Source organism: Argentina silus (genome assembly GCF_951799395.1).
Source record: "Argentina silus genome assembly, chromosome: 5".
NCBI lineage: Eukaryota > Metazoa > Chordata > Actinopteri > Argentiniformes > Argentinidae > Argentina > Argentina silus.
This window is the reverse complement of record NC_139659.1, coordinates 15,445,343-15,462,433: the sequence shown is the minus strand read 5'-3', so window position 1 is coordinate 15,462,433 and position 17,091 is coordinate 15,445,343. Positions and strand designations below refer to the sequence as shown.

At 42.2% G+C, this 17,091-nt stretch overlaps 1 protein-coding gene across 3 annotated transcripts; it reads right to left on the bottom strand.

Moving 5' to 3' along the window:
- Positions 1-872: 872 nt before the first annotated feature.
- ark2ca (arkadia (RNF111) C-terminal like ring finger ubiquitin ligase 2Ca) lies at positions 873-13,297 on the bottom strand. 3 transcript variants are annotated; one of them, XM_083670665.1, is made up of 8 exons: positions 13,148-13,297; positions 6,735-7,038; positions 6,394-6,525; positions 6,152-6,284; positions 5,885-5,989; positions 5,620-5,715; positions 5,259-5,362; positions 873-4,913 (listed from the first exon to the last, which is right to left on the bottom strand). In XM_083670665.1, exons 1-8 carry the CDS (start codon positions 13,233-13,235, stop codon positions 4,796-4,798), a joined length of 1,080 nt encoding a protein of 359 aa, XP_083526791.1. In that variant the 5' UTR covers positions 13,236-13,297; the 3' UTR covers positions 873-4,795. The 3 variants fall into 3 exon arrangements, with proteins under 3 accessions (XP_083526791.1, XP_083526790.1, XP_083526792.1); XM_083670664.1 differs by having other exon boundaries at positions 6,394-6,555; positions 13,175-13,297; XM_083670666.1 differs by having other exon boundaries at positions 13,175-13,297.
- Positions 13,298-17,091: the final 3,794 nt, after the last annotated feature.

The following is a 17,091-nucleotide window of genomic DNA, read 5'->3' as shown; positions in this document are numbered from 1 at the left end:
ATATATCATTATAACCTTTGATTGCCTTTTGATTATGTGGCCTGTTGATAGTGGAGAAGCCATAATAGCTTAAGGTCCATTGGCCAGGTAACATGATTGTGCCACCATTTTTAAAGCAAGTATCAGGGATGGTATGTGCTCAGCTGCTTTATTGTAATGGGGTTTTTATAAGTGTGCTATTTTGTACTGCTCGTTTCAAATATTTTTTCTTTTCCATACCTGTCTGCTTTTTAGATTATGGTTTGTCAGATGTTTTAAGATGATGGTGAGTTTTCCATTACCTTGTGAAGGCAGACTCTGAAAATAAATCAGAATATGATTGTCACCCTTGTAAGCTAGCACATATGCTGTGCCGCCCAAACTAAGTGAAAGCATTTACTGTAGGGAAATTGGTTAGTTTTCTTTCTCCATCCATCCTGTCTAACTCCAAAAAAGATATTTCAGCTAGCCTCAAAGGGGTAAACACACACTCACACGCATACACATACACACACGCATACATATACAGTGCCTTTGGGAAGTATTCAGACCCCTTCACTTTTTCCACATTTTGTTGTGTTATAGACTCAATTTAAAATGGATTAAATTAGGGTTAGGGTTAGAGGAGGAATTCTGTATTTCAATTTTAACACATTTACTGAAATTTCAAAAAACGTGTTTTTGCTTTGTCATTCTGGGGTATTGTGTATGGATTGATGGCAAATTATTTTAATTTAATCCATTTTAAATTTAGTCTATAACACAACAAAATGTGGAAAAAGTGAAAGGGTCTGAATAATTTCCAAAGGCACTATACACATGCACACAACACAGAATAAAATCAATGCACATGCATACACATGTAAAAACAACAACTGGATTCACTTGCATTTTATCCAATTTATTACAAAAAGAGCACATACAAAAAAGGATAATATACAAGCCTTGAAATAAAATTGAAATTAAAAAAAGAACAGTTTGGGTTTAGCGATGCAACTTTTAAAATCATTATTATTAGTAGTAATAAATAAAGTACAAAATTCCACCAAATGTGAATCTAACATTTACACATAATATGCTCATCCAGTTCTTCATCAACACACTCATCATCATTAATGAGCTATTGCTTTAATATTAATGATAAATAGTTCTAATCTCCGATAAAATATCCTATATTGAAAAACATTGCGCAGTCACAGCTAAACAGCAGGTTCTCATACAAAGATGGCGGCAGCCCTTTCACTGGCACTTTTTGGGTTTTCTCTTCCTTCAGTTTTGTTTTTCAGATGCAAGCAGCAGCAAAATTAAATCATCTGTAATATTCTTTGTATATCTGCAATAATTTCACCATATACTTATATACCATTGAGAATATATTCAAACCTGAGAAAAACATGCATTTTAGTAAGGTTGTGCTTTAAGATCCTCTGTTTGTCATTGTTTTTCCCTAGAGAGAGGATAAAGTGATGCGAAACATTGGATGGGTTCTGAGTGGAGGGATGGACGGTTAGGTCAGGCTCAGAAGAGAGAAATAGAAAGAGAGGAGAGAAGACAAGGAAGAGAAGGGAAATTAAGAGAAAGGAATATTAGGGAGTATAGATGTAGTGTTTGTGTAGATGAACACAGTGAAACATGCCTCTTTGTAGTCAGAAATATTTCCATACTGTATAATAATAATTTAGGTAAAAAATGTCAGTGTTCTGAGTTAAATCCGAAACGATGGGAAACCATTAAGTTGTCATGGTACTCATAAAATGCTGCTTTACTTCATTTCATAAGGTAACCACTGAAAGCAATACAATGGCAGCGCCATCTTGAAGTTCCCACACTCCATCTATGGAGGTTGCCACCAAACTGCCTTTACCTTTCTAGTCCTTTCAAATCAGCCAGTGGTCACCTTATAGAAAGAAGCGAGGACAAGGAGGCTGAGGGAAGAAACACAGCATTTTATTTGGCCATAGCCTTCAGAATATCATTGTGCCTGTGTAGTGCAGAAGTGTGGTCTCTGGATGTGTCCCAATTCGGCAAGATGTCCTCTGGGTAAATTAGTCCCTACGACAGGAATGAGGTTGACTGTGTTTTAAAAGGTTAAAATCATAAGAAAATATCTCTTGACACTAGAAGCGAGGCACTTGTTGGGCTTAAAACTACAAGTTATTGTGAAAAATAGGGAGTGAGAAACATCCCAGGAGAGGAAGCAGGAGAAGGAAGATGCTTAGAGGACAGAATGGAGAAGTCAAGACAGTATGAGAGGCAGAGAGCTGCAAATGACAGAGTGTATAATAATAATAATCATAATCATAAATCTACGATCGTAACTGCATTATGCCAGTGAGAGGGTTCCCATGTTAAAACTAAGAGTGCAAAACAAGACAGAAAATACAAACTAAAACCATTTCACTCCATTGCAGTTTGTCCACTACATCACAGCATAGGGGATCAGAGAAATTGCATTGAATGGAATGTAACCAAGATCCACAGCACCACATGAGAGAGCAGGCTCAACGGCTCAGCCCAGGACAGTAAACATAGCACAGCCGGCTCGGGGAGGAGATTAAACAGCAGGGCTTTTTTAGTTTAGTCTTCGGAAAAATTACAACTGCATGCAAAGCATTCCCATAAAACAATGCAAAATGAGGTAATCGTTTTTTTAAAATCTTTTTTTTTGTTGTTATTTCTAAATAAATAAATTATGATTCAATTGCAAAAAAAACTATATAAAATTAAATACGTACCCACGATATCTACAGTTAGTAATAAATTATGATTGTTAAATACTTAAGGCATCTCATCTGACAACACCCTGTGTAAACTATCAAAACTTCCCATAGAAAACTCCACTACAGGAGGAGGCAGTATCAACACTGGCAGTGCAGAGGACACATGGGGTCTGTCCTAATCCTTTATAATTGATCCCTCAGTCCACAGGGCTATTGGGATCTGTAGGGTTTGTCCCAATCCTTTACTACTTGAGTCCTCAGTGCATGGGACAGTTAGGGTCTGTGCCAATCCTAAAACCCTGTTGAGTGGTTCATGCACACTTCTACTACAGCAAGACCTACAATATTACAAGAGCAACAGACATAACAAGGGAAAGAGCATGAATTATACAAATTTAACACAAAGTTAAGTCTTGTTTTTAACTACAAAAGTGTCATATTTTTCTTATCTTGCCCTATCGCTCCTCCTCAGTAAAGGTGCACTGTGAGGGGATACTGCCTCCGTCCCACAACATTCTACATTGTTGTTCTAGCAATACAGCATAGCAACCAGCATAGCAACCACAAGGGGAGATCTGTCACACAAAACACAAGATTCACACACAGAAGCTCCTCCCTCCGTCCAAACACTGCGTGTTTATATACCTAAATATACTGAAACCAACGCAAATGCAATACCAAAGAAAGAGGTTGTTGCTATATCTATCATCACATGTGCTTGTTCTTTAGGCAATAAGGTAAACGTCACAATAGGATTCCATCGTTGCCACCAAGGGTACATGGTGAACACACGCTACAGGTCAGGGACAGCCACTGACATCGTGCTCATTTTTTTTGTTTGTTAGTGTTGAGAAAGATAGTCACAGCTCAGATTAAGTCATGCACAGACATCCCCGCGCCCTGTCCTCCTTTTTATAAACGCTAACACAACAGCCCAAGCCAACATTGAAACATGCATTTTACTACACTGCTCAGCCAAAACACCTGCGCCAGGAGGTGGATGGCTCAGAGTCTCCATATCCAGGGCAGCTAACTCTCCTGTGTACCCAGAATGCCCCCTACCTCACTCAGTCACTGCAGTGCATGATAGGGGATGGGTCCTAAATGTTAGTTTTTTGCGGGTTTTTTTTATTCCTTATTTGGCTTTGTATTCTACAAGCTCTCCAATGCACCTTCAGCTAACGTCTATGTTTCTCTGGAACCCATGACACACACTTGAACCCGCACTTAAGGTTTGTCACACACCCACGCATTGGTTAAACACACACTGTAACCCACATACTGTATTGGGCAGAACACACACAGTGACCCGTGCCCGGGTCAAGCAACACCATAGCAACGCATTTGGTTAAACACACTCTCTAACCTGCGCATTTACTTAAACACTAACCCATGCGTTTGGGTCGGCTCACATGATAGCGGTGAAATAGTCCTATTAACATTGACACCACCAGTCCCAAGGAAATGTACTATTGCAAAACGTAGAAGCTGGGTGAGATCTGAACACTCAGTTAGACGCCCCTTCTCACAAAGCGAGGGGTTTCAAAATACCACTGTGTCTGCTACTGTACTACCACAAATGATCTGTAGGCAAACATGGCGAGAGGGCGTTAAGTGTTTGTGTTTAGCTTCCAGTTGTGGCAGAATCTTTAAAGTTGTGTGAGCGTAGCCAGCTGGCAGTGGGGTTGTATGTTCTCCACTCTCAGTACATTAAGTCATGGCTTTAAGAACATGCTACAAATACACAGACAGGAAACACACCTGCCTCCGCTACCTACAACAACACAACTGCAACAACACCTCACCTCCAACCAGCAAGCAACTAGTAAACCCTGTGTACGTGTGTGTGTGTACGTCTCTGTGTGTGTGTTTGTGTGTGTGTGTCTTTTTGCCAGGGATGTGCTTTTATTGAGAGAGTCTCCAGTCTCTCGTGCAGTAATCCTGTGTTGGCTCAGTAAAGCGTGAGTCAGAGGGTGATGAAGTCATATGACGTCCGGAGACATTTGGCAAAGCACCCAAAGGGGGAGGGGCCGGGGTGGAAGGGAGCAGGAACCACGCCAAGGAGAGTGACAGGGCCAGGCCCCTCCCCTGGGCCATCAGCTGTCAGGGTTCAGTTGCGTCTCGATGTCCACTCGGCAGATTGGACACTTCCTGCTCATGGTGAGCCACTGGTCCACACACCCCTGGTGGAAGAGGTGCATGCAGGGTAGCCTCCTGGAGAAAGACAGAGGCAAGGGAGAGCGTCAGTCCTCTAGCTGACTTTTCTGTCCTCTAGCTGACCTTTCTGACCAGCATCCCATTGAAAGTCAAAACCTAAAAATGACCCTAACCAAACTTTAACCAATTCTAAAATTCATCATGAGTTTGCTGGTCAGTTGTGTCCCCCGAGTATTTCTCCCCAATTCACACAGACTAGAAATAGTGACAGGAGGCCCCCCAATCCTAAGATCTACCACCAGTGGCCTTGGTATGATATGAAAGCCCATAGTCTCAAACAACCGCAGACATTCATACCATCGTATAATTATCCTACATTATTCCCCCCCCTCCCTATGCCACCTGACATCCTCTCCGTCCTCCAACATGGACAGGCAGATGGTGCATTTCTCATCCACGTCAGTCTCCTCGTCTTCATCACCAATCTTCAGATCCAGAGGCTTCCTCTGTGGACCAATCACATTACAGATCAGAATTAGAATCCAATAGAGTTATCAGAGCTTTTAGATACAAAACGCCCAAGAGGCAAGGTCAATTTCCTCTTCACAAATGGTTTTCGATGTTTTCTTGAATTCAATTCAATAAACTTAATTGGCATTTAATTGCAATTAATTTAATCCTCTCATCCTCAACCTTTGTTTGTACATCTAAGAATCTGCAGTAAACCTCCACTTGTGTGTATGTAACAGAGTTGCCTCCTCACCTTTTTGTATTTGTGTGGGAAGGTAAATCTCTCGATGGTGGTCTGCACAGCTCCTCTACTGACACTTCCCAACCTGTCTTCAAGCTGCAACAACTCCTAGGGCACAGGAGAACAAGGCTTTAGACAGGAGAGGCTTCCAACACAAACCAGTCAGCACAGTTAAAACAAGGTCAACTGGGGTCAAATAAACAACATAAAGCTTAGCTTTTAGTCAGAATACTAATACTGGTGGTAAAGGATGTTGAGGTTTTGACCTGGCGGTTACCTCATAGCTCTCCCGTACAGCAGACGCGTGGCGTGAGGGGTTCAGGCCCTGCAGGGCTAGCAGATGGAGCTGGGGATACGGATAGTTTCTGATCTCATGCACAACCTGTCAGAACAGATAGGAGAAGCCTCTTTAACAATCAACATAATACCGTTATAATACTGTTGGACAGTGTAAGAGCAAATACACAGCCCAGATGGGACCCAAGAGAAACCCTGAACCACACAAAAGACAGCAGGACAAAGACGTAAACAGTCCTGAACCTACCACTTGTGCAGAGGAGGTGTTCCTGGGAAAATGATGCATTCTGGGGGATGCCGCCAGGTAATGCTGATAGTGCTGTGGAAGCTGCTGGAGCTGGTACTGATGGTGAGAGAGGCCAGCATCCACACTGAGGTCCCTGCAGGCAAAGAGAGACACCTAAATCAACATCAACACTGAGGCCAGACAGATGGAGGGAGAACTTATCGTCTCCACAGGAACCTGCTTCATTTTCAACTGTGACTCACCAGTCTGTGCCCTCCGCCAAGTAGCGTGGCTGCTGCTGCTGATTGATTGGCTGGGGGACATGGAGGGGAGGGGAGTAGTCGTAGCCCGGGCGTAGCCTGTGAGGGTTCAGGGGAACACGTTCCTGGGTTCGTCTGCATGCAGGAAACATTTCAATCAGTAATCTGCTCAATCTGTATGCAAGTGTATGTCTTTATCTGAAAACATGTGGAAGCATACTAGAAAATGTGTAACTGTTCAAATGTGTGAATGACTGTGTAACTGAGTCAGCCTTAATTTGCATCAAATGTGTATTAAAGTGTGTGTGTGTGTGTGTGTGTGTGTGTGTGTGTGTTGTAGCTACCTGGAGTGTGGGAGGATCCTGCGGTGCTGCGCTTCCAGAAGCTGTTGCTGGATGAGGTATTGCTGGTGTAAGGCCTGAGGTAGGAACGGGGGGCCTGGGACGTCCTGGAACTGAGGGGGTGCTGGCAGGGCTGTGAGAGGAGGATGGTGTGCCGCTGGGGGCAGGTGGGGGGCAAGGCCAGTCTGGGGGGGCTGGCTGGCATGACCCAGAGGAAACTCGGCTGAGATGGGCGCCTGGGCAGCACCCAGGTGAAAGTGTCGGCAGGAGGTAGCATGGCTGTGCTGATGCCGAGTGAAGTGTGCCCCTGCAGGAGACAAATGCATCCAATCAGCATTGAGAGAGAGTAGCCCCAAGCAATCAGATAACAGAGAGGAACCAAGCACACAACAGACAGTACCCACACAGAGAACAGACAGACCACTTTCACACAGAATCATACAAGAGCCAAGGTAACCAATATGGACAACACACAGGAAAATCACACACTCCGAACACACACAGACAGCCACACACAGACACACAAAGTCACAATAGAGAGACAGAGCAATCATACACAGTCAGAAAGCAGAAAGAGTATGATCTCACCCAGGAAGAGAGAACACAAAACAGGTGAAACAGCAGATGGAGAAGACAGACATGGTGAGCCCCATGGAGGAGTGCCCTGTAACCCCACAGAGGGAGCCCAACTGTCCAGCTCCTATCTTGCACTTCTACAGGGTCAGCAGGGGGGGGGGGGGGTGACTGGAGTTCACAGAGCACAGACTGTCCTTTAGAAAGAGCCTGGCAATGAACAACTCAGATGTAGAACATTTGGACATGTGAACTGATGCCAGATACATGGTAGGTGTGTGGTAATGGAGCTGGCATTGTGGGGTCAGCTAGAGATCCACCAGTCACTGAGAAGGGCTGCACTTAATCCAGCCTCCTCCATTTCAGGCAGGGTAGGCTGGCGCTGGTCTACCCACCCTCCTTCCCTCCCCCCAGGGTGAGGGCCGTCTCTCTGTCGGAGGAGTGAGGTTCTGTCCATCTTGCTGAATCAGCACGCTCTTGGGCTGCAGCCAAACAATCAATATCCATTACACCCTGAGGAGGGAGGGAGGGAGAGGTAGGGGTGTGGGGGCAGGCCGGCAGCTGCTCCTTCAGCCCCAGTTATAGCCCCCCAGCTGTCTGAGCCATGGAACAGACACCAAGGTCTGGGGGGTGGGGGGCTTTCAGACACGCGTCTCATATGTGAAAAGCAAGACCAGGCCGCTGTGGCTATGAATGTCCTGGGAACATGGACATGCAGGATCTGTGGTGTCATCTATTTATCCAGCAAGCCTCAGGCTTTTACTGTATTACTGAGAGTCAGACTGTCTATGAAAGGTTTTTCTAATTTGATACTGCGACGGGAGAGTTAAACCACGTCTCTATTAGAGCAACGTTTAAGAGGTACATTTAGCATTGACTGCCAGTAATGATGATGACACAAAGGGTGGAGAGATCGTCGAACTTTTGTATACATCACATTGTATTACATGTTCATACAAAATGAATTTCTCTCATGCAGTTCAGAACTATTCAGTTACAAAGTCCCGAGGGTATTTCAAGTCATCTGTACATTTTGTTATCCTTTTGTTGTTCATACATCATAGTCTAATTTGGAGCTGTGAAAGTGACTGTTCTAATCACAGAACTGACCTATTTCTTTGGTTGGATTTTGCAACATACGATATTGCCTTGAGACACAGGAAGCTCCTGAACCTTGGAGCCGTAAGAGGAGAAATTATGTTGGCTGGGGAAGCAGAGTGGAAAATGTTGGCTTCTGGGTTTGGTGGACCAGAGGATTCTGTTTCAAGGCATTTTCACCCAGTTCTGACGGAATGCACTGTGTGTGTAAATATTCCAGTGACCTCAGTAATAAAGACGTAAACAAGACAATTACATTAATTGTATATTTTTATATCAGGAGAATAGGGTGAAAAGAGCTTAACTTGGTTTAATGATGAACTACATTAGGGGACTAGGCCTAGATTGCACCAATCACAGAGCCCCAGCATACACATAGAGCTTTAGTATTGTTATTGTCTGTCTGTCTGTCTGATCATACTTCCCTGTGAGCTGAGCTCTGGACGTAAATCTCCTGACTGGTGCAGATCTGCTCTCCCAGAGCTCCACCACCACAGCCCCTCCCCCACTGTGTGGCTGCGGCATGGCTCCTCTGTCTGAGTGACAGCCCTTTAGCCCTGCCCACCCATGACTGCAGCAGTCTGACGTCCTCCGACCTGTCTCTCTCGCTCTGCAGCTTTATAATCACTGCTACTACTCTCCAACATAATCTCCCCCCCCCCCATTCCCTCTGCATCCTATTACTTTACATCGTTTAAATGATGGGGGGAGGGGGGCAAGGCTATGCAGTACCAACCAAGCCTGAATGTTTTTAAAATGTAGGGTCTGATGTAACAGCATGTAATGTGCTTAAGTGCAGCTGGTTGGTGGAATGAGCTTGAAAGCAGAGGGTGGTTCTCTAATAAAACCAAAAACTGTTAATTCTTGTTTCCATTCCCTCCTCATTCTAATGTTTCAAATGCAGGTGTAATATGAAGTCTCAACTAGCTGCAGAGAAAATGCTACAATCCATCTGCAATTATTCCATGAAGCACCTATGCCTCCCTTAGGGGCTGTGGTGGTAAGACACCAACTTTGACCTTCACTGTACCCTCTAGGGGAGAGAACTGAACTGTAAATATAGAACTATAACCCTGACCTTCATATTACAAGCCTCTTCACAAAAGCAACATATGTGAAACAGGCATAAAAGTAGAATAACGGGTCATATAAATAAACTGACTTGTATTGAGTAGGCACTGTTACAGTGTAATCTCCAATTCAGCAAGATCTAGCATGATTTTCCTTGTTATCAACATGAGCCTATCTCCAAATCTACCTTTGAAAACTACCACCAGTGAAAATGTCTTGGTTTTTAGAAGAGGGTGAGGATCAATGTAGGCTTTAATAAAATGCTTCAGACTGTCTTGGTTTTTACTTTTCCCATTTGTATATATTTAGCCATAACACTTCTTTAAATTGAGGTTGAAATGGTTATGGCCACACACAGTTATGGGCCAAATCAGACCAAGTGAACAGGATATTAGCTGCTGTGCTTTCACAAAACATTGATAGCCTAACAGTTCAGTTATTTGATAGCTCTAGTTAACCCGAACAGAGGTCAGTACCGATCGAAAATGAACCAAAGGGTATTGATGTGAATGTTAATGCAGGCTCAATGTTTTGATAATGTTATAGTGCTGAGATGTAACCTCATCTTCTCTGTGTACCCAGTATTTACCTAAATATATATTATTATTTTTAGAGATCGTTGCTAATGTGTAACGACTCTTTTAAAAAACACCATAGTAATCAGAACTGGCAAAACCTACAAAGCATTTAGATCAGTGTTTTATGTTGTGTAAAATGAAGAGGGACTTCAAGGTGCATCCTGATAAAAACGCCAAATCTCCCGTCCAGTTGGCAGTTTCTGAAAGACACAGTCAAGTCTCATTATTTTGCAAAAGAAAAGAATGCCAAATTCGTAAGTTGGGCGTGACTGTAAATACATATGTAAATACCTAACAAGTGGACATAGGCCTAATAGCCCAAAACCAAGGAATGTCGAGACTGACAAATGGATGAAAGGAGCCGGTTTGTTCACTCCACAGCCAACGTGCCAAAGCTGACAAGAGTAAAATACAGATGGAATGTGTATTGATTGAAAAGAGTGACTGTATGGTTCCAACATTAGTCCCCATCTCTAGGTCTAAGTTAAAACACGTTTTCGCAGCAGGACCAAGAGATTTGGCTGTCCCTAATCCAATGATTCAGAGCAACACCTTGAAGTGCCTCCACAAGAGAGAGAGCTGAGAGATGAGAGCACAGAGAGGGGGGGGGACTGCCTCAGTGACAGCACGGTGGGGGAAACACACACATGGAAATCAGCAAAAAGCACACTGAAGGTTAGGAAAAATACTACAGTCTTTATTGGAAAATATTAGTATGTGTGGCACTGTGTGATAATCGTAATAATATAATAATAACTTCATGCAAATAAAGACCAAAGGCAAGGCCTGACCATGCTCTGTAGGGTTAACAGAACAGAAGCAGCATCCAATGAGTAGATGTGTATGCTACAGCACATTTCAGTACAGCAGGGACATCTCTACACAAAGATTACATTGGAATCTGCTGTTCAATGTGAAACAATAAAAAATGACCATGCATTAGGTTCTAGTACAAGAACATAAGGTAGAGAACCACAACCAAAGAATAAAGACATTTTGATTCTAAAAGGAGTTCTACAGCAGTGCAGGATATAGACATCCCTGTAAAATGGATAGCATTCTGGAGGTGTTAGAGACTAGGGATTTAGCATGACAGTGGATCACACAGGGAATTTTAAATGGCAAGTTGGGTTAGGCCTAAATCTCGCCAATCCTCTGTGGCCAACTAAATGGGTTCATTCAATTAGCAGGAACAAAGCCTTGTACACATGGATAGGATTATGACTGGCAATTTAGCCACTAAAACAGGTGCAGTGGACCATCAAAGGTGACAATTTCAGATTGTTTGGGGAGTAACAGCATGCAAATTACTGTGCCGTTTATTGCAGTTATTGGCCAATTTGTTAATCATTATTAAGATAGCATTTGGGGGATATGAATGTGATTGGTTTCAAAAGGTTAGCCTAATTTTGTTAAATTAACAAATCTGGATGTAATGCTGGTACAATGCACCTTTGGAAAGGGGATTGAGACAGCTATCCAAGAGTTCGATCAAGCCTGGCTATAATCGAAATGGGGGGGGGGGGTTAAATGTATCCACTTTACAGAAATTTACAGCAGAATGTAGTCTATCCACACTGAATGGGAAAATCACAATGACATTTTGTAGTAATATCTAATGCTACAATGGGTTATTTACTAAAGAGCAACATGACAGTTTAAATAAAGACAAACTGTTTTCTACAGAAAGGTGTTATTCTTTAGTCTGTTACACAGAAGGATACGGTATGAGTGGGAACTCGGTTTTAATGCCAATGTCGTCTTCAGATGGAAAGAGGAAATGAGGAAGAAGGGGTTCACAATACAGCTAGATGCAGAGAACAGGCAGAGGCTACGGCAGACAGCAGCAGATGATCGTTAGCTACACAATGGAGGGGGACAAAGGTCTGAGAAATGCGGAATGTAGAGCCAGCCTCGATACTATGGAACAGGAAAAAAGAACACAAATAAAAGCACAATGAAATCATTGGTGCTACTGCATGTCTTTTAAAATGTACGTCATTATTATTATTACATAATCAGCACAGATAGCCTACTGCATATATGGATGATGTTATTTTTTTATAGTGTAGAAGCCTTTTGATAGTGTTTGATATTTTTCCTTGAACACAATTTTAAAATGAGAAAAGGAGATTTGGTCTAGCGTTTGAGACAAAAAAAACCTCATCACCGCACCTTGGTGCTATCTATAACAATATAATTATGACTGTGTATGAATGTTTTTGTTTAATATAAGAAATGGCGTCATCATAGCACATAACCCAGTGCCACAAATGTACAACACAGATCTATTAGCTACTGATCTTTCAGCGCGTTTATCGCATACTGCAAATTGATGTGTATTTGTATTACAAACAAGGATAACCGCATGGCCAATTAACCTTACATACAATACGTCAGGAAAAATATCCAGTTTGAGGCAACTACTAGCTAACCCCACCATGTTGCCAAGAACAGTTTCGCCATAACCGTAGCTAGCAGATACATAATGCCTGGGTAAACAATCGCATGATGATGTCGGGTTCGGTCACAACACCAGCTGCTTGGCCAGATTGAAAACAGCACAGCCAACCATGCTATATGTTAGTAATATAAATTGGTGGTATGATCCCGTGTGGGCTAAAGGGGGGAAATGACGACTAATGGCATTTTCTAATTGACACAGTCTCTGATTCAACTTGCACTGACCTGATGCAGCAACTGTGACAGGCTGTCTTGCAAGAAGATGAACTAACAGCATAGCTAGCTAGATTGCTACCATTTTGCGTAGCCAACTTGACAGGATAACATTTGACTTTGACAATACTAGATTTAAAATTAGATTATATCAACAACGTCAGAGAAATTTACATGCCAAAACATAAGCGACTCATTCGTTATAACTAGCCAGCTCTATACATTTTCCAGCTTCGTTTGACATAGAACAACGAATACCCAATTGTTATTCGCTCAGAGCTGAGGAACATAGCTATTAGCTGGCTAGCTAACCTTAGCTAGCCTGCTGGCAAGCATATTTACTAGCTTGGCCATTGCAGATGGCAGGTAGCTAGCTAGCCATAATGTTAGACACGCTGGGACCTTGAAAAGAACATCCACATTTGTAGAATAAAAAAATAACTATACCTCTATTTCTTACAGATCCAAAGACGGGGAGAACCAAATATCCGACATGCACTAACACCATCCTGGGTCCTTTGTTGTAGCGGTAGCCTGCGAGACAGATGGTCCATGGAAATGGTCCCTTCCAATCCCTGCACATTCAAACAGGACAAGCTTCTCAGCTGCCTCGCAGACAAAGACAGAATGGACCAATCATGGAACACCTCTGCTAAGAGGACTCTTCCTGTGGCATCCAGAACAGCCAATCATAATAAGCAGATCAGGCAGCGAGTCTTTTGTGAATTACAAAGAGGTGGAGATGTCTATGTTCCAATGCTATGTTCTCGACGCCCACTAAAGTCAATCACGCTCAGATCCTGTGTTGAATAAATGATTGTATTTCTTTATAACTAATGAACAACATATTGTTATATATAAAAGTGTAACTTTTTTGGTCATATTCCTGTGTATGTATGGGTGAAATATCTATGAAATATGTTTTTTTGTTTTTTTTGTTTTTTTACAGTTGTGACGATCTGACCCATACAATTGTCCTGGACAGACCACCAGAATTAAGACGAGGATGGTTTGACATGGGAACAGATGGGGACGGGAAGTGGAGGGGATCATTAAACTCAGTTCCATATGTCATTCTCTCGCTAGCTCTACTCACAACTCCGAGCCACCACCACCATACGCCTCTCGTTTTACACAAAGGACCCTGAGCTGAGCTCTGGTCCTGCAGCACCCCGGTCTATTGTCTATGGAGGTCATGCTACTGCAACTATTACCTCATCTCCTCTATGCTCCCAAAGGATACTGGCCATCACTCCTCTCATAGTCCTACCAAATGGACCATCCATTCAATGACACAATTAATCATATCTAATAAGCAGATTTGCTTGTTAGAAAAAACTAAGAAAACATACTCAGTTGTTCATTCCCATTTATTGCACCCCAAATCAATCAGAAAGACAGCAGTTGAGAAAATATTTTGGACTTTAAAAAGAGGTGCAATACATCTCACACACGCTCTCTCTCTCTCTCTCTCTCTCTCTCTCTCTCACACACACACACACACACACACACACACACACACACACACACACACACACACACACACAGTCCTCATTTGCCCTAAATTGTCATTGAATAAAAACTTTTCCTACAAACAAGTTTACTTTAATTCTTTGCTGACATGTGTAAATATTGTTGTGTATATAATGGCATATGAAACTCATTACAAATTCAATGCAAAGTGGCAAAGTTGCCAGCAGTTGGTTCCGACAATTGTCTTCTGGTAGCAGACCTGAGTTTAACTCAACACCATCTTCACAACAGTATAACAAACACCCCTCCTGAAAATAATAATTCATTAATAATAGTTGAAATAGTATGTCCACAAGTGAAGCTTATGAATGTATCAAAATGGCAGGCAGATAAACGCTTTGGACCTGTAGACTGAGAATGTTTGGTGTAATAATGAGAATAATAGCCCATTCTCACATAACGAAGACCTGTTTACTTTCATTGACAAAAAAGCAAATATGGAGAAATTATTTTTTAAGATTTCTGCATGGACATGGCCCTCTGGTGGTCAGGTCTGCATCTTACAGTCTCTGTATATAGATTTGGATAGTAGGCTGGGATAGAAAACTGCAGGAAAACTATAACTATTCTATTCATATGCAAAGTATTTGTAAAAGTGTCCCCTAAAATGCCAGCACTGAATGCTTTCACACCTCTCCTCTTGACTAGTGAAACATCTACAGCGATACAGCCAATGACAAGGGACTCGTGCCCACACAAATTAGCATACAGCTGAGGTTCTGCCCTCAAGATGAGCAGAGATGACAGAGGGGCTTTAGGGTTGGGGTTAAGGCAGGCAGATTGCACAGCTCCAGTCTTTGTCCTCTCCATTCAAGCTCCACATGTCCCTCTAGCGGCAGGTGCCCCTGCCTGACCTCTGAACCTGTCCTTTTGTGGGTGAGGGGTCGTATTGTTCAAAGAAAGGCACTTTGTCTAGACAGCCTGGCCATAGGGCAAAAGCGAACAATGAGAAATCCCGTAACCCCCACCTCCGTAAACTGCTCAAGCAAACTCACTCACAGAGAAGCACATACTCATACACACCCTCATACATGCGCAATATCATGCATTGATAGTCAAGCACTTCTTGGTCATACACACAAGCATACTTATGCATTTGATAATGTTCACTCTGACTGGGAGCATGGCATTAGTTTCAAAGTGAGACTGGCCAGTGTACATACATTTCAGGATGAAGAGTAGCTAATGAGCCACTTATGTGTTTCCTACCACAGGCAGATCATCTTGTGAAATGAGGTAAGTGAAGTGAATATATTGGGACACCTAACCTATCAGCGTTAGCTGGCAAACTAGTTTTACAAATACAATAGACAAAGATATTCAGTAAATAATCCAACTGGTAACCAGGCTACACTCCCTATAGTTACTCTTACAGCCAAAACCACTGATACAAAATACTCCTTTCACTGCACAATGAGGAAATAAAATGCACAACACAGTCTTTAAATAATACTCTATTTATTTAGTTTTAAAATAGTTTCCTTTTGTTCTACAGACATATCATTTCAAGGAAGCCAGGGACTTGCAGAAGCAACAAAATATTAACACTCATTTTTTTTGTTAATTTAAAATACTGACAGTAAAATAAATGAAAATAACAGAACATAATGGTTAAATTCCTGGTTGGGAAACAATGTTTTACATTTGGATAAAAATGTAACAAAAATTGTATGTGCAACCATACTTGGGCTTCAATGCCCTAGTTTCTTACAGAAAGCAAACCACTAACCCTAAAGGCATGAGCAATGTCTCACTTATCTGACATTTAACAATAAATCATGAGGAGGAGCTACACAACAAAAATGGGTTTTGCGGGTTTGCATGCAATGGAAGAGGTCTGGAATAAAAACGTACATATCAGTGCTAGCTGCATACAGTGGAGAAAACTGGCCAGTTAGAAACAGTCAAGGTGATGCTTGAAGTTAAAATAATCATGATGTCATCTAATTTACACAGCATTTGCTCTGGGAGGGTTCAAGTTGAAATCAATTCACTTAAGAAAATTCTGCTTCAAAAACATAGAGCAAAAAATATGTCATCCGTGCAAAGAAAAAAAAAAACAGTTGTCAAAAGCTTAAATATCATAAGTCTTTAGGTTTTAGTCTTTCATTGACAACAGTTCCATTACACTTTGGTTCAGTTCCTGCCGGGTTCAAGGACTTTCCCTTTCTGTGACCAGCAGGAGCAAATGAAATGCTTAAATAACCATTTAGTGAGGGAGAGAGACAAGGGGGTATATGATGCAGTAAAATGGAGCTGATGTGTCAAATCAGATCATTGATAAAAACTAAGCAGGCTTGGCTGCAGTCTCCCCAGGTCTGCAAAGATACACATAAGACCACAGGGAGAGAAAGAGCCCTGAGGATCAGGGTTAAAACAATTCATACATAAATATGTCTCTCTACTATAAGCCCCCAAGTGGGCACAAACTCATCAGCACTTTACTTCTGAATATCCATGTCGTAAATTCACATCTATTATTAAAATATCTCTTGTAGAGACGGCAAAATCTGCCGTGTTTAAGGTAAAAGAATATACATGATTCTGAAAGAAAATAGTGCACATTCCAAGGCATTCAGGCCATCTTGATTTGCAATGTTCAATGGAAGATACATTTCCTCAGTTGTCAAAGGGGTCCAGAGAGGTTTAGGAGGGAGTTCTCATTCACACTGACACACACAAACCAAAAGTGCACCCAGTCAGCACTGCAGGGTCATACTGTACATTCACTGACTGGCAAAACGACACCTGGGACACTTTCAGACCTCCTCCATAGCAACACCCTGGCTCCACAAACAGCAGATATGCCTTACAGTAATAATAGTACATTA